The sequence below is a fragment of the Eleutherodactylus coqui genome, chromosome 5 (assembly GCF_035609145.1).
Source record: "Eleutherodactylus coqui strain aEleCoq1 chromosome 5, aEleCoq1.hap1, whole genome shotgun sequence".
NCBI classification, from domain to species: Eukaryota; Metazoa; Chordata; class Amphibia; order Anura; family Eleutherodactylidae; genus Eleutherodactylus; species Eleutherodactylus coqui.
Window position 1 is genome coordinate 58,159,237 of NC_089841.1, and position 19,054 is coordinate 58,178,290.

A 19,054-nucleotide genomic window follows, 5' to 3' on the forward strand; every position below is an offset into this window, starting at 1 on the left:
TGAGCTGTCACTGTCCCTCATACCACTACTAGGGGTGACTGACCATCATATGCGATGGCCGCCCAGATCATCACACCAGCAGGGGGCAGTGTGCCGCTCCACAGTAAAGGCAGGATTGAGGCGCTCTCCCCCAGAGGTCTCCAGACACAAACACGGCCTCTGGGAGCCTCTTATAGGCCATGTCCGGAGGCACTTTTAGGGCCTCCGGTGATAAGACCGTTCATCTAATCACCACAACTCTCATCATTTACAGATCTGCCTGAGATGGAACTGCATGCCGAGTTTTGCAGCAAAATGACAACTTTTAGGTGTCTGATTTTTTATTTTATTTACCAAAGAATGTAAATAGAGGCGTCCCCTTTAAATCTCATGATTAAAACCAGAGCAGAAATGCACTTGCAACAAATAGGATGAGTGCGGCTAAAATGCAGTATAGCAAAAAAGAACTAGAAATCAAAATGTACACGGTAAGCACTACATTCATTCAACATGTTCTTGTCTTACAATCGAATGTTACCCACAATCTAGACATGTCCAAGATTAACATTTATGGTTGACCTTTTGCAAAACCGTAAATCAGTACCCCCTAAATACCACCACTGTACAGTGCGCTAATAATCGTGTCATGCAGTGCCATAATAAGAATTCGTATCTGTCGCAAAATAACCATTTTTAAAAGTACATTAAAAATACCTCCATTCAGTACCCAAATAACAGTACCGAATAATACAACCATAGCGTCATACAGTCACTAAAATAACCCTACAGAGTGCCCAGATAACAGCATCTAAATAAGACAATCTTATTGTCCAAACAGTGCTGTACAGCCACTAAATAATACTTCTATAGAGTACCCAAATAACAATTTCATACAGTGCTTTGATATACCCACATACAGTGCCCATATGACAGTATCTAAATAATACCACAGTATTGTCCAGTGCATCCACTAAATAATACTTCTATATCATGCTCAAAAAGCAAATTGTACATTAAAAATACGTCCATAACGGTACCTAAATATAACAATCATAGTGCCCAAGCAGTGCCACGCAGCCGCTAAATACTTCTATACAGTGCCCCAAAACAATGTCACACTGTATATTAAAAATTATTCCATAACTGCACCTAAATAATGCCACCATAGTGCCCAAGCAGTGCCATGCATCCTCCAAACATTTCCATACAGTGCTGAAATAACTGCGTCATCCAGTGTTTTAAAAATACTCTTACAAAGGACCCAAATAACAGTATCTAAATATTACTACCATAGTATCCATGCAGGATCATGCAATCCGTAAATAATACTCATATATAGTGTCCAAATAAAAATATCATACAGTACATTAAAAATACTTCCATACAGGGCCCAGATAATAGTATCTCACCACCATAGTACCTAAGCAGTGACATTCATCCACTAAATAATATTTCTATGTGGTGCCTAAATAACAAAACTATCATAGTGCCCAAAGCAGTGCTACACAGCCACTAAATACTACTTCTGTAAAGTGCTCAAATAACAATGTCATACGGTTCCCTACAGTGCACAAATAGTAATAAATACTACCCCCATAGTGCCCAAATAGTGCCATGCATATCCAGAATATTACTGCTATATAGTACTATAGTGTATCCAATACTTTCATACTCTGTCTAAATAACAGCGCCATATAGTGCCTAAATAATACCTCCATATAGTAATTGTAAATGGCCAGACTATACTTCTATGTAGTGCAAAATAATACCACTATACAGTGATCCAAACCACTAACATTTTATAATCAGCAGTAGTAGCCAAAGCTCAAGCCTCTTGTAAGCCTGACCTGGCATCATATCCGAGATCTTGCAGAGTTGTCACATTTCGACCCCCACACAGGAATGTTTTGTAAAGACGGACCCCTGAATAGGTAAGAAGCTATGCCAAAGCCATAAAGAAAAGTGCAATCATGTATTCTGTGAAGTTTCTTATATTACATTTAGGATTCCATTAACATTTTTTGATGGTGCAACAACATATATTAAATCTTCTGCTATGATAAAAATTAGTGATGTCCCTGCAGTCTCATGATAAATGTCCTTTAAAGCCAGGACTATTCTATAATGAAAATATAGATTGGTGGAGGTCCACCACTCAGGATCCCTGCTGACGGAGATGATTTCTGCAGGAACTAGACATCTCTGTTCCTGCTGCAGTGGCCAGGATTGGTATTGCAGGCATTCATTTCAATGGGAACTTTGCCTGTAATACCAAGCTGGGCCGTTGCAGTGGGAACGGAGCTGTCTGCTTCCTGCAGAAATTTGCACATTGCATGAGCACAAGAGTCTGACAAACATCTGATCCTGCCAATCGAGTATTGTTGGCCCATCTTGCACATAGGCCATGAATAGTTTAAAGGGGTTGTCCAATTGTAAACTACTGATGGTCTTTCCCGAGCACAGGCCATTAATAGTAGATCGGTGGTGGTTCACCTCCTGTGACCCCTAACAATCAGCTGTTCACTAGGCTTGTGTACTGTGCTGACTTCTGCAGGAAGCAGACAGCTCTGTTCTCCTTGCAGTGGCCAAGCTTGGTACTGCAGGCAAAATTTCCATTGAAGCCTGGAGTATGAACCCTGGCCGCGTCAGTGAGAACGGAGATGTCTGCTTCCTGCAGAAATCAGCTTTGTGCATAAGCGCACTGTCCCAGCAAACAGTTTATTAGTGGAGATCCTGGGTGGCAGACCCTAGCATATTTACCATTAATGACCTATCCCCAGGCTGGGCCATCAGTAGTTTACAAATAGACAACCCCTTTAAAAACTGGACAACCTCTTTAAGGACTATGAAGGTTTTAGAACCCCTTACAAATTACATTCCTAGTAAATCACTTTTCTTTCTCATCCTTTGCAGAAAGTTCCCCTGGCACCTTTGCCTGGCACACTAAACCCAGCCTGCCTATACCTGCTGCACCCTGTGGGCTCAGTTAGATCAAACATTCTTACATTTGGTGTTTGCATTGTTCCATACGCCCTTCTCCCCCTCCCCATATAAGTCCACACCCAACTCCTTAGAATATCCTTTCGCCTGACGTCCCCACCCTCACTGTCAGTGACTCAACCGTACACCCTGCATGATATTATTTCCCCTGCATCTGTTGCTTATTTCACTTGCTATGTAGTAAACGTCTGCCCCCCCTCCCTTCTCCTCACTATATATATCTGTATATATATTCACATCCTGGTGGGCAAACCCCGTACCACCGATACTCCTAGGACGGCAGAGTTATCACCATGTGTTTATCTGACTTTTTCCATTCTGTTCTAAGCTCTTTGAGATGTTGCGGTCGGGAAATGGTCTGAATTTTATTTTAGAAAGGAAGCGAACCCACCCAGAGTGGGCTGCAGCTGAAATAGTATCTCCCGGACTCTTCCCAAACTTGGTTTATTTTGGGAAGGGGGGTAGTGGGTTGCTTCCTGCGGGCACCTGAACAGAGAGCAGAATTATATTGTCAAGTATGGATATATATATGGGTCCCCAGATGGGAGCCTGAAGTGTCCTGTAGAGGTGACCGGAGCCAAGGAGTTCAAGAAAACTTCAGATATGTTTTCTCAAGTCTTGGTGGGCAGCCACAAACTTCCGCAATGTAGATGAATGAGTCACCGCAAAGCAGCAGGCCTGGCAGTCACACGGGCACCCCACTGACCCCTTCTCAAGCGGCACGAAAAAACAGGTAATATCATACCGCAAAGGTATACTACAGTACTATGTGCAGAGTGATGGGGATTATGGATGGTATAGCCAGCTGTAGGGTTCATTTTATTGGGGTCTCCTATCGTGGGGTACCATAAAACAGATCGCTAGAACAAGGCAGCTGCTCAGTAGCTGTGGTCATAGATTTTCTTTTGCGCTCATCCTCAGCTAGCGAGCAGTGACAGCGATCGGACAAGTGCTTCAGCTGCTTTGTTCTAGAGCTTGCTAGGGGTTTCAGCAGATGGAAACTCAGCGATCAAAACTTTTGACATGTTCCTATGACATGTCAAAAGTTTTTGGAAAGCGCAGTTACATGTTAAGGGTGCGATCACACGTTGCGGATTTCCTGTGGATTATCCTCAGTGAAAAAAAATCCGTAGTAAATCCGCATCAAAATCTGCACCACTTAGATCTCCTCTTTAATCTCGAGGAGCTGTACAGTTGGTCCCAGGGTACTCACGAAACCTTCATACAGGTATGGAGCCCATGGCGATCCATTAGAGACGAGGTGGGCTTGGACGCTGATTCCCCTTCACTGCAATCTGTGTGTGGTGATGTGGCGGCGGCTCCCTGACTGCCACCATGGAGTGGCAGTCAAAGCCGAGTACCATTCTTGAGATGTGGTGCCTCATTCCCTCTCTTACACCTCCTCCCTCCTACGAGAACGGAGACCCAGGATTAGCTTAAGCCAAAGTGACCTATTCGCCCAAGGAAATCCCGGTGGGGATCATCCCCTACTCCCCCCCCCCCCCCACCTCCCCTTCCTCTTTTTCCACTCCCCTTCTGTTTCCCATGTATTGTTCCCCTTCTTTCCTGTGTTGATTCATTGTTTCCCCAGTTTCAAACATATTGGGGCTGTGGGCCTGTCCCGTTGTGGAGACCTTCTCCCCGACCGGGCTTACCCTGGTCCTAATAGCCACGTGGTTGCGCTGTTTTCTGCTGATGTACTTAAGTACTATATTTTAATGAGACTCTGAACGATTTTGAATGGTCTTGCATCAGACATTGTAACTAAATCTATCTTTTTTCATGTCTGTACTTGTTGAATAACCAAAAAATTTTCAATAAACACTGATTATAAAAAAAAAAAAAAAATCTGCGCACCACTTGATGCAGTGTTTGTTGTGGATTTTTCTGTGGATTTTCTGTGGGTTTCACCCCTTCAATTGAATTAGAAATTGAAAGCATGAAATCTGCTGCAGATCCGCAACAAAATACGAGACAAAATTTGCACCAAATAGTGGGGATTTTTGTGCAGATTTTTCCACAGCAAATCTACTACCTGTGAATACAACCCAGAAAAACCCTAGACCGGACACCAAACCAGATCCTCCTTAACAGAGACCCCAGACCAGACCCCATTAATAAAGACACCCCTTTATACTCCAGGCCATATGTACAGACACCCACATTTCTCTGTTCCTGTACTCTGCAGTATCTGGCAGATTTGTTTGTTCTTCTGGGTGTTGGGAGAGTTGCCACGTATCTCTGTATCTAAGCCTACCCTGTATGATACTGTCTGCTGAGCTGTGCGTCTACTATGTGTAATACTTTGCACTGAGCCGTGGCATTTAAGCTTACATGTGTCATACAGTTTAATGAGCTGCTGTATTTAAAGGGATTGTCCAGGACTTTACTACTATTGACCACCTATGCAATCATCACATTTTTATTGTAAGACAGTGGTTCAAGGAAATGAGGTTCCAAAAATTGGGCTGGTGGTAACAGGGCCATTCGACCCTTGGCCCTCCTGCCCTGTGGACCCCATAGTAGTTCCATGGTCTGCTTCTATTGACGGCATGCCACTATCAATAGATGATTGGCAGGGTCTCCCACTTGAGACCCACACCATTCAGCTGATTGCCAGGCCCACTGTCAGTGTGGACAGCACTGTCCATATTGCAGCAGCCCGTTTTGGTAGTGCAGGCACACCTCCCATTGAGCGGCGGATCTCCGCCAACCAACTAATGATGACCCATCCTGAGGATACATAGGTCATCGATAGTAAAAGTCTGTAAAAATCCCAAAGAACCCCTTTAAACTAATTATATATAATACTAGCGACTGTATCCAAGCCTGTTATGTGTGGCTGTTATGGCCTATATTTTGACGCTGTGAGAAAACAATCGTCCATGTAAATGAATGCATTGGAATCCAATGCTTCACATGGTAGCAATTCTCAGGCAACGTTTTCTCGCAGCTAATAGCTACGAGAAAAGGGGTTAGGACTGCTTTCACATCTGTACCCTGAGGTTCCATTTTCCTGCTTTGTTTGGGGAGCAGGAGAGTGCAGTTCCCTGGCCGAACGGCTCATCTTGTGACAGAGCTGAATAGCGCTAAATGGACCCCATTGACTACAATGGAGTTCATTCGTTTTTCGCTCAGCTGCCCGGTATTTTGTGCTAGATCTATGACAGAACCTCCAAGGTTCCAGTGCAGATGTGAAGGCAGCCTGAGGCCATGTGGTACAACATTTTTCGAACTGTGTATCCAAAGAGCGTCTCTCTTCAGACGTTGACATCTGATGTTGCCCCCATGTATCGAACGCCTTACTCTCTCAATACCAAAAAGCCTTGATGAAGATGTGGATCTGTTGTGACAAAAGGCCTGGAGGCATGGTCATATGACTTCTAGAAGATGTCTCTATTTCATTTAGGTGTTCCAGAACGTACTGTGAACTTTCTATACCTGCAGCCCACATGGAATTTGTTACAATTTACACATTTCAAAATATAAATTATTGATTCAGTGTTACAATTAATAGAACTTTTGATATGGAAAGTGCGATTATTCACAGAATCCTGAAATTGTTTTAAGGCTTTTGCAAATGTACAAGTCTTACAGGACGAAGGCCCACATTTAAAGAAACCCTTAAGATGTAGCCATGTGTTACCAGTAAAGTTAGGCGAAATAAAAAGTCTGGAAGTCAAGATGTTGGCAAGTGTAGGTGCCCTTTTGTATGCAAATTTACACCCATTACTTAAAATCTCTCGAAGCTTATCATCATCATTAATGAGAACAGGTAGGTATCCACAAGCAATATCCTTCATCTGATTATACTGAGGGCTATATAACCAATAAGACAAATGGATGAATTGTTACCTTCCACCAAACCTGATATGGATGAATTCTCCAACAGTTCTTGACATGATTTATTGTCAACCATGTTGACCCCCTGTTTTAACATCCATGAAGAGTTACTTCTTATCCTCAGTCATTCATAGAAATTATCTTCCTGGAGCTACAGTCTCTGGTCTGGCGATGTCCTCCGAGCAGCTAGACCCGACCCACAACCTCACATTCGCCTACATAATCATCTGCTCTGACGTCTTCCTACATTCTGATTGAAGCTTGTACAGCTCCAATGTCAGAAGACATCCAACAGGGTATTCTTACAGTCTATTGCCAGCTACTCCACTGTCAGAGCCTCTCTGGCGCACACACACTGGCTTTAGCCAGCAGATGGCACTGTTGTATAACAGTAAAAAGACAAAGCCTTTTAGGAAACCCTGAATCCAAAATTGGATTGGAAGGGGTTATTGGTGTCAATCTGATTTTTGCTATTTACCCCAAGTATAGTATTCTCTGCCAGAGGTTTCCAAAGAGTGGAAGTGCACACACAATCGTGAGGAACCCCAATTAAGTGTAAATCCAAGAAAGAAATGGCACGCTTCTTAAAATTAGATGCGAACCGCAGGTTAAATTCATTATAATTAATGTAATCCAACAATTCTTGGACGGCAGCAACAGGACCCCTCCAAACAAGGTGGAGGTCATCAATGTTCCTAACATGCCAGTAGATATATTGAGAAAAACTGTTATTAGGGAAAAAGATGTGAAATTCCTCCCAAAATGACATAATCAAGTTGGCTAACGAAGGGGAATATTTCGCCCCCATGGACACTCCTTCAGTCTGCAGATAATGAACACCATCAAAGAGAAACAAATTATAAGTTATGATGAGATAATGAGCAACAGACATGATAAACGTTTTGTAAGGCCAACGAGTACTGACTATTTGGTGAGATGATGTTGCAGAGCCATTAGAGCTACAGTGGGATATACATGTATACAATGAGATGACATCACCAGAAAGCCAAGTATAGTCAGATCTCCATACCAAATTCTGCAAACTATATAAAGCATTCTTAAAATCCCTTTAAAAAACCCGGAACATTACAGACGAGAGATTGTAAAACCAATCAAGCCCTTCACACAATCTTTTGTTAAGTGACCAGTGACCCTGTGTGTCGGCAATGAGAAGTCTCATTGGAGGGGAAGGATAAACCCTTATGAAGTTTTGGGAGAGCATGCATAATGGGGGTAACTGGATTTTCAACCCAAAGTGAGGCTCCATCTTTTAAGAGCTGGGAAGATCCCTTTGGAATCAGGAGATGGGATTTGCAGGCAGTTTTCGAAAAATTTAAGACTCAGACAGCATAGATAATACTTGTGATTTACAGAAGTCAGTGATCATAACGGCAATGCAACCTCCTTTGTTCGCCATTTTTATTGTGAGAGTTTCCTCATTTTTCAGAGCAATGGCAGCTGCTTTCTGAGAGGTTGTGAAATTAGAATAGACTTTGGATTTAGACGCATCCGAGTGTAATTGTACAAGATATCTGTATACTAGATTTTGAAAAAGATCAATTTATTCCATTCTGGACTGTAGAGGATAAAAAAATAGATCTCCCCCATGATCTATTTATACCCAGGACTGCAATAGTAACAAGGGAACATCCTTGTTACTGTCACAGAGGGTTTCTACATCAACATAGAAGAGGGTTCTTTACTGTAAGAGCAGTGAAACTATGGAACTCTCTGCCTGAGGATGCGGTGATGGCACATTCGATAAAAGATTTCAAGAGGGGCCTGGACGTCTTTCTTGAACATTATAATATTACATGTTATATCACTGATTAACTCAGAAGTGTCAGTGATCCAGGGATTATTCCGATCACCAGATTGGAGTCGTGAAGGAATTTTTTTCCTAAATTGGGGAAAATTGGCTTTTACCTTCTTGTTTTGTTTTTTTTTGCCTTCCTCTGGATCAACATTGGGGGAAGGTGGGGAGGAATAGGCTGAACTGCATGGACATATTGATTTTTATGTTACTAGACAACAAGTCTTAAAAATTCATGTCTTGAGAAATTGAATGTATGTCAAAGTTAGATTCCTTCTCCAATGCCATCTGGTCCCAAAAATTTAAAGATGCAAATTTTTTTTGTAGGCTTGGAGATAGTAGTTTTCAGTTATGGTTCATTCAAGGACAAAAAATGTTGTTCAACAATCAGCTTTCTGTCGAATTTGTTCACCTGCAGCCGGTTTGATTCACAGCGTAATAAACTGCAGTAGATTATTACATCACTTTTATTGCCACTTGCGCACTAAAGGAAACAAAAGTAGCAATGTCTGTGGATGAAGGACATAATAGATATGTACAATGGACAGATGAGAGGTGTGGGCCTGGATGACAGGAGGGAGGGGAGCTCCTTCCTGAGAATTCGCTCTCGCAGGATGTGTAGAGCTGGGATTGGTCTTCCCTGTTGAGAGCTCCTTCACCTTTCACTTCCATGCAAATGAACACTTGGAAATGAACCATCATAAAAATGGGTGGGATGTAGAAATCACGTCAGTTTACACAGAGTGAGATTTTAATGAGGCTACACAAGGGTGTTGGAACGGGTTATGTGTCTCCTTATGCCATGCAATGCTAAGTCCAAGACATCAATGGGTGGTTGTGGTTATAGCGGGTTATATGTGCTGATTAGTGACCTAATATAGTATATGTGGATTATGAGCCCCAATGACGACCGATGTCAGCGATGACAATCTCTGTACAGCGCTACAGAATATTGGGGCGTTATGTACATAATACAATAAAAAACATATATATTTTTTGGAGCCAGAGGGGTTAATGTGTAGAAACGTGATATAAATATAATGGGGATATCAAGCTGTGCTGTGCCTATTACTTTAAAAGGGCTCAGAATGGCACTATTACTTCAAGGGGGTATGGAAGGGCATTATTATTTCGATGGGGCTCATATTGGCACTATTGCACAGAAGACAATTATTACTCTGAGGAGCCACAGAGTGGCACTATTTGAGGGGGCAAAAAGGGGCGCCATTATTTTGAGGGGCACAGAGGGGCATTATTATTTTGAAGGGGCATAGATTGGCACTATTACACATGCAGGCATTATTATTTTGAAAGGGGTACAGGATGTCATTAATTGAGGGAGGGCAGAATGACACCATTTGAGGGGGCACATAGAGGTACTTTTACTTTGAGAAGGCACATAGGACCTTCATTATTTTGAAGGAGCTCATATTGGCACTATAGCACAGAGAGGCAGCATTATTTTTAAGGGGCACAGGAGGGCACTAGCAAAATGAACTCAGAGTGGCACTCTCACTTTGAGAGGGCACAGGGTGGTACTGTTTTTGTTTTTGTTTTTTTCGTTTTTTTTTGGGGGGGGGGGTCACACGGTGCCATTATTAATTTGATGGAGAACAGAAGACTATTATGAATAGTATGAAATTGGCACTATATCACAAAGTGGCATTATTACTTTGAAGAGCAATAGATTGGCAATATTTCTTTGAGGGGCATAGAGTGGCATTATTATTTTGAAGCATTGGCAGTACAGCACAGAAGAGCATTATTACTTTGAGGGGCATAGAGTGGCACTATTTGAGGAGGTGCTGGTACTTTCAGGGGTGCAGAGGAACACTTATTTTGAGGGGGTATAGAGGGGCATTATTATTTTGTACGGTCACAGAGTGGCACTAATTGAATGGGCACAAAGGGGTGGAGTTAGAGGCATAGCTGGCAGGGATTCTTTGAATATTGGGAGGCATGCAGACTGGGTTGCTCATTAATGCAAATTTACTGACATGACTATCAGTGCAGGTAAATCAGGAGCATCAGTAGCCAAGGTGAGTGATTATGTATAAGGATGCATTCTGGTTCTTCTATGATTAAGTGACACTCCCTGAGGGAGACGGGCACATGTAGTAATCATCTCGCCCAGGTTTGAATAAACATGGCTGGGATTTCGTGTTTTGTATGTGTCTAGCTACTTAGATTTTAACAGGTGCTGAAACACCTTCTTGCCCGGGGGTAAGAGCTCGCTGCTATTAGGGTGGGTGGCTTTAATAACACATTTCCCGGAGACGAGATGTACAAAATGTAGGTGTGCAAGGAGGAGACCGGGGACTGCATTGTCCTCTCTGCATTGTGCTAGTTTGATGTTTAATATCCCTGCAGATGTGTCAAAACCCTGTGGGGCTGTATAAAGGAACCACAGCGAGAGCGAAAAGCCTGAGCAGAGCCGGATTACTTATTATGGGGAAGTCTGGAATAGCTTCATGCTGAATTCCTGTCTGATGGGAATAAGCAAAAACGCAAGCCTGTTCATACGAAATACTCTAAATGTTGCCTGAGTTATTGCAGCAACTTGTATAAAGGGGGCAAAGGGTTTGCAGAATGCAAACATAACAGTACAAAGGGCAGCATACCTGTAAACAGGAATCTACATGGTACTATGGGGGTTCTGTATTCAAGGGGGCTTCTTTCACCTAATAATAACCCACAAATGAAACACTTATTTACTGACTGTTTAAAGCGATTTTTGATGACATAAAAGGGCTTTATCAAAATCAACTGTTATCGCCTATCTATAGGATAGGTGATAAAAGCCTGATCAGTGGGGGTTTCAATGCTGAGACCCTCACTAATCCTGAGAATAGAGGTCCCATGTCCCCCTCTCCTGACTGACCACGAGCTATGGTGCTTAGGTGACATCACTGTGGCCTATTCATTGGCATGTGATGTCACATCAATTGGTTACATAGCCTTTCTGCATACAATGAAAAGGCTATAGGAGATTGCCCCTACGATTTATCTTGATGGCCTATCCTAAGGACAGGTCAACAATGTCCGAGTCCTGGAAAACTCTTTTAAATTCTGTGCCATTCTTGCACTGCCTATACTATAGCTCCCTAACACATGGTTACATTAGTGACTACAGCAGAAAATTGATTGTCCCTGCGGTGACATTCCGTATAGAATGCAATTTGGCTAGTCCTTAAAATATGTATCAGTACTACATAAATCTTCATTTTACTTTTTGTTGCAGTTTTAGAAGAAACTAGAATAAGTTGAAATGTCCTATGATCTGTTGCAATGTTAGAGGAAATTAGTCTAAGTTGGGGTAGTCCTGTGAAAAGTCTGGGTGGGACTGAAAATGTGTCTAAATTTGGGATTCATGTACAAACCTCCCCTATAAACACATTCATTGGGTATAAGAACGGTTACATACAGCAAATTGTATTCCACTGCCACCATGTAAACTTAAAGCTCCTGGGACAGGGATGGAGCTAGAGTAGGTGCAAATGTAAACGTTCTGGTGCCCAAGGTGTTCTGAAGTCTCTCTGCCACAAAAGAACAGCCCAGTATTATAAATGGCACTTAGTAAGTAGGGGAGAGAGGAGGTTATGTTATGGAAATTGCATTGGTAGTCAGGAGCTTAACCCTGGACTGTCGTTCATATTATATAGTACAGGGAAGTTTATTGTATGTGCCATAACCCTTTGCAAATGATCCCTTTTGTCAGTTGCTAGCTGCCATATTTCATACATCTTCATCATAGTGATCTACGTAGAGATTAGTTTTGGCAAAATTAGGCTGCCTGCACACCAGCGGATTTGCATTGCCGAATCCGGAGTGGGTGTCCGCCTCCGGATTGCGCGGCAAATGCTGCTAATAGCATGCTATGGCAAAACGCGATTTCCTCTACATGAGCGGAAATCAATTGCGATTTTCTGCTTGCAGCTTCCGTGCAGACGGCTTCCCTTGGATTGTCATTGCGGAAAGGTTGCGGTATCTGCATAATCACCTAGCAATGGCGCGGCATAATCTGTACTGCGCATGGGCAGCGAAGCGCTGGCAGGCACATCTACAGCACAGATTAGAAGATGGTGGACGGGTACACTGGGGTTACCGGACGGACACAGGGTTGGATTCTCCTGCAGGATCCAGAATCCGTGTGCAGACGGCCTTAACCAGATAGAACAGGTCTTAGAACACATTGATACAATCAGGTTCTGGTCTACCAGCGGCATGATAAATTCAAAATGTGATTGTTCTCAGTAAGAGAAACAAAGTAATCTTGAAGATATGATACCTCTTAATAGCTAACAAAAAGACATTTTGTTACAGCAAGCTTTCAAACCTACTTAGGGTTCTTCATCAGGCATAATAGGATATGATTCTTCAGATCATATATTACTTTACCGACTTACTTAAGGCCCTTTTACACGCACAGCTAATCTTTCAAATGACTGAAACATTTAGCGATCTATTTGCATAAAGTGTTAGGCCTCCCTTGAAACAAGCGTTCAGCAAAGCGCCGCTATTTGCTTTCATTTTCGGTCATAGTGATGCTGCGGCCGACACTGGCTTTTAGCATTCCCCATCATTGATGAGGTGTGCTAAACGCCAAAAAATAGAACAGACTCCGCTCAAGAATCACAGTGCTGGAAAGCACCACAATTGATTGCTTTTCTGAGAGGCTCCATTGAAAGCAATACGGGCGTTATACCGCGATTTCAGCGCCGCAGTAATCGCGGGAAAAAGCACCTGTGTGAGAGTAGTATTAATGGCCATGAACACTTTATCATCTTCATTTGCATGTAAAAGGACCTCTAGGAGTTTTTTGCAGAGCCCAGCTTGTGTTTAAACACTCCCAGCTGTGTACACTGCTGAGGGCACATTCCATTGTTCTCCTCACGGCTGCCGACAGATTGCATTGTTGTGCTCGGGTCTAGTGTAAACATGCAGCAGGAAGAACAGCATGCCGTCTTTTGAAAGATGAGCGAAATACATTCAAATGGAAAGTATTTACTCAGTCTTTTGGCGGCTAGATGATGGATTTTACGTTTAACTAAAATCCATTGTTCAAACAAAAAGTGCATGATGCCCGCGTTTACATGTAAGGATTATTGCTCATTTTTGGCTGTTTGGACGAATTTTGAGCGATTATCGTTGCGTGTAAAGGGGCCTTAACACAGTACAAAACTTTTTTCTTTTTAAGATAAATCCATTCTCTGCATGAGGTCTGTGCTTGTATGATAAGATCCCATTGAAATGTATGGCTTTTCCAATGCCTTACTTAGTTCTCACTACCAAGCAACAAAGTCCCAGCATCTGTGTGAGTCTCTTCTTATTAAAGGGTGTCTGTTTTAGATAATACCTTTTTCATGAAGGGTTCCACAAAATTAAACTGATCGCAGGGTGTCCTGTTGGTGGGTCTGTGAGTGAACACGGGAACATGGCAGTAAGTGTTCAGTTTATCTATAGCGACACCACAGGAGAAAGGAAGTATTACACCGTTCCAACTGAAATCAATGGGCTGTCCATGTAAGGCATGGACGTGGTGAGCCCTCCAAAGAGATGCTCTTTATAGCCACTCTTCTCACTAATTGATGAAAGTCCCATCAGTGTAAACTCTAAATTCTTTGAAAATGGATTTCTCAACTCACCTCTTTCACTCATACACGTCTTCTGTTCTGTCCCCCATCACCCTCAGCCACTCTCAATGCAGTGGCTGGAAGAATGGAAATATGCAAGTGATGTGCGCTATGCTGTTTCCCATTACTCCCACAGCAGTCACAGGGAGTTACGTGAATGAGCATAGCATAGAGAGTAGAGATGAGCGAGCATACTCGCTAAGGCAAACTACTCGAGCGAGTAGTGCCTTATGCGAGTACCTGCCCGCTCATCTCAAAAGATTCGGGTGCCGGCAGGGTAGAGCGGGGAAGAACGAGGGGGGGGGGGGGGGGATCTCTCTCACCCGAATCTTTTGAGACGAGCGGGCAGGTACTCGAATGAGGCACTACTCGCTCGAGTAGTTTGCTTAGCGAGTATGCTCTCTCATCTCTTATAGTGAGTTACATTATTTCTGTAACTTGGGAGCTCTTTGGATAACTCCCATTGACTTCCATGGCCGTTATGGAAAAACATAACTCAGCCGAGCTCGACTGTTTCCGTCAGGGCAGACACCCAGCCTTGTATTCATTGATGTTTGCTTATCAGCCATGTTTGGCCAAGATGAACAACTTTACCATCCAATGCATTGTCTCCTGAACATTTTGAAAAAAAAAAACCAAGTTAAAAAAGTACATTTGGCACCTTTTTTTCTGTAGAGGATGGATACTGATGAATTAATTATGCAAGTCAATCATATTCTTGGTGAGTAAATGCTACTAGAGAGGGCGAAATTAAGATGTAAGTGTAAAATCTACATGTAGACACCGAGCTTTTGGTTTAAGCAGTCACTCAGCGCCAAAGAATGATTTCCGCCATTCTCTGTCCTGGATATGCTACCATTGTACGAGTCTCTCACCGCTAATGAAATAAGCTACTAAAATGTAACCTGTCACTGACATCTGACTCTTATGTGCTCTTAGCTCTGGTGCTAATGAAAGAAAATTACACTGAGGCCCCGGTATTATTAGACTAGACCGCACTACATCATCTTCAGCCCTGTAGTCAGACCTATCGCTCTCTGGTGATGTTCTCACCGCCATCGTCTCTTCATTTATTTGCAGGGGATAATTCTAATTTGTTCTTTAAATGGGATTGTATAATAAAAAGTTCTGCAGCTCTTAAACTTTGTTTTAATTCCTCACCATTTTCAAATTCTCTGCTAGCTGTCACTTAATGGCAATACTCCTATAGAGACATAATACTCAAAGCTAAGTGTTTGCTACAATTCTATCCAAACTAGACAATCTCCTTTGAGCTAAAAAGTGTGGATTCCAGAGGGAAACATTATGTCTGCACTGATACATTGCAACAAACTCCAGACAGGACTGAGATCTGCTAATATGATATGTTTATTTAGCCTAGATACAATTGTAGCAAATCCTTTATTGTCAAGATATTATAAGGGTTTTCCTATCACAGTAAGTGGTAGTAAAATGCTAGGATAGTTTAATTACTTAGGCCTAATGCCCACGCCTGTAACGGACTCCGCTAGCGAAATATCGCAGCGGAGTCCGTCACGACGCCCCCCAAGACCCCATTACTCACCTCTCGAGTCACGTCCGGCGAGCTGGTGCCACGCAATCATGCAATACTTCTGCTGTTCTCACAGCGGAAGTATCGCATGGCGGCCGGCTTCCATTGACTACAATGGAAGCTGGCCACGCTTTTTTCCCTTAGCAATTAGAACATGCCGCAGTTTCTTTCACACTGCGGAATTCTGCGGTAGAATTTGGCAGCATGAACATTAAGCAATAAGGTTAGCTGCTCGAAACGCCGCCGATTTACCCCGCGTTTCACTATATATAACTACTATAATACTGCCCCCTATGTACAAGGATATAACTACTATAATAACTGCTCTCTATGTAGAAGAAAATAACTACTATAATACTGCTCCCTATGTACAAGAATATAACTACTATAATACTGCTCCCTATGTACAAGAATATAACTACTATAATATTTCTCATATGTACAAGAATACAGCTACTATAATGCTGCCTCCTATGTACACAAATACAGCTACTATAATACTGCCTCCTATGTACAAGAATACAGCTACTATAATACTGCCTCCTATGTACAAGAATATAACTACTATAATACTGCCTCCTATGTACAAGAATACAGCTACTATAATACTGCCTCCTATGTACAAGAATATAACTACTATAATACTGCCCCGCTATGTACAAGAATATAACTAGTATAATACTGCCCCTATGTACAAGAATATAACTACTATAATACTGCCCCCTATGTACAAGAATATAACTACTATAATACTGCCCCCTATGTACAAGAATATAACTACTATAATACTGCTCCCTATGTACAAGAATATAACTACTATAATACTGCCCCTATGTACAAGAATATAACTACTATAATACTGCCCCTATGTACAAGAATATAACTACTGTAATACTGCTCCTATGTACAAGAATATAACTACTATAATACTGCCCCTATGTACAAGAATATAACTACTATAATACTGCCCCTATGTACAAGAATATAACTACTATAATACTGCCCCTATGTACAAGAATATAACTACTATAATACTGCCCCTATGTACAAGAATATAACTACTATAATACTGCTCCCTATGTACAAGAACATAACTACTATAATACTGCCTCATATGTACAAGAATATAACTACTATAATACTGCCCCTATGTACAAGAATATAACTACTATAATACTGCCCCCTATGTACAAGAGTATAACTACTATAATACTGCCCCCTATGTACAAGACTATAACTACTATAATACTGCCCCCTATGTACAAGAATATAACTACTATAATACTGCTCCTATGTACAAGAACATAACTACTATAATACTGCCTCATATGTACAAGAATATAACTACTATAATACTGCCTCTATGTACAAGAATATAACTACTATAATACTGCCTCCTATGTATAAGAATATAACTACTATAATACTGCCCCCTATGTACAGGAATATTACTACCATAATAGTGCTCCTATGTACAAGAATATAACTACTATAATACTGCCCCTATGTACAAGAATATAACTACTATAATACTGCCCCCTATGTACAAGACTATAACTACTATAATACTGCCCCCTATGTACAAGAATATAACTACTATAATACTGCCCCCTATGTAAAAGAATATAACTACTATAATACTGCCCCCTATGTACAAGAATATAACTACTATAATACTGCCCCCTATGTACAAGAATATAACTACTATAATACTGCCCCCTATGTAAAAGAATATAACTACTATAATACTGCCCCCTATGTACAAGGATATAACTACTATAATACTGCCCCCTATGTACAAGGATATAACTACTATAATACTGCCCCCTATGTACAAGGATATAACTACTATAATACTGCCTCCTATGTACAAGAATATTACTACAACACTAGCTCTCTGTTGGTTTTTATGCTGTCTGGATGTGAATCATACCGTAGTTCACATCCAGACAGCTGCAGCCACCAGGCAAGGGTTAAACAAAAGTGGGCACAGCACAGAACCAGTGCTGTTTTTGTAGCAGAGATATTAGCAGGGAAAGCTGGGGCTGGGCCGTGTGATTATTGGCTCGGGTGTGGTTATTAGGCAGGTTTACAATCACACTCTTGGCCCGGATTCCGTGTTCTGAATGAAGACACAAGGGTTGGTCTTTACCTTCTGATCTGACGTGCTGATGTTGTTGGGTGGGGGGGACTAGTAGAGTTGTTTAGTAGGTGGTGTGACCAGATTGCGAGCCAAAATCTCAGGCTTGTCTGGAGCACAGTCTAACCCTAAGGGACTGGGTGTCTCGTCAGTTGCCTGCATTGGATTACTGTACTAGCTGTGACTGCAGAGGCTTGAACCCAATGATTGCAAATCTGCCCAGATGGGTTCATAACTCCAGAACGACAGACACACCAAGGTATCGTATGTTTATCTACAACTTGAGAAATCATGGACACCAGGCCGGGGGTACAGGCAAGGGATGAGTGTAGATGTAGCTGAGCTCAGTCCGTAAGTCGGCTCTATGGGACAGCATTTGATTTGCCATATGATTCCGTAACTCCGACAGAGATGTCATTTTTAATTAAGCCCTATAGACAACATATTCAGACATCACATGGATTTGTGCAGGACAAACTCAGCTCTGCTATACTGTATCCATATATCTCTGAAAGCAGGACAAGAAAAGCAATGTTTTTGGACTTGCTTTGGTAATGGTTTGATTGATATCGAAGGGTTAACATTCCATTCATTTCAGCGAATGCTACTATAAGTTTTGTTCCCTGAAGAACTTTCCTGTTGTGATTGTTATAGCCATTTTGGTGAAATAATATACATTTTCGGATTCTGAGGGTAATTACCCAATTAAGGGTTTAAAAATCTATTCCAACCCCCAGAAATTGGGTTCTTAGTACCTAAAGCACTTTCCCATGATTCCAGTACCCCCGCATTCTATTATCACCGCAGCATAGATGATGTTTTTTTCTATTGGGTTGATTTTCTTCTAAGTCAGGCCGCAGGTACAAGTGGTTCTGTGATATTACTCTGCAGCCAATGGCTATGCACCCCAGATTTGCTCTTTTGGTATGGATACTGCACTCATAGCTCCACATTCAGGTCGTTCATAAGATCCTATAAAGTTAAAGCTGTCCTGTTACAGCAGAGGATGGGTTAATTGATGACCCCAGGTTCCTCTTGCCGCTGCCTGTCTCAGTCTCTCCGCCGCCTTCTCCTCCTACTCTTCTTGGCAGTGT

General features: G+C 42.0%; 1 protein-coding gene across 3 annotated transcripts in view; it reads left to right on the forward strand.

Annotated features, from left to right (window-relative positions):
- ZBTB7C (zinc finger and BTB domain containing 7C) overlaps positions 1-19,054 on the forward strand; it is a 58,222-nt gene that overhangs the window by 15,680 nt on the left and 23,488 nt on the right. The window contains exon 1 of one of the 3 annotated variants that reach the window (XM_066602583.1): positions 3,692-3,712. The exons of 1 other annotated variant lie outside the window; for it this stretch is intronic. Coding sequence is in view for 1 of the 2 variants with exons in the window: in XM_066602581.1 (XP_066458678.1) it covers positions 18,164-18,219 (56 nt within the window). In the remaining variant the exon portion in view is untranslated. Of the gene's footprint in view, positions 1-3,691; positions 3,713-18,054; positions 18,220-19,054 lie in introns of those variants that run through there. One more of the 3 variants, XM_066602581.1, reaches the window with a different exon arrangement.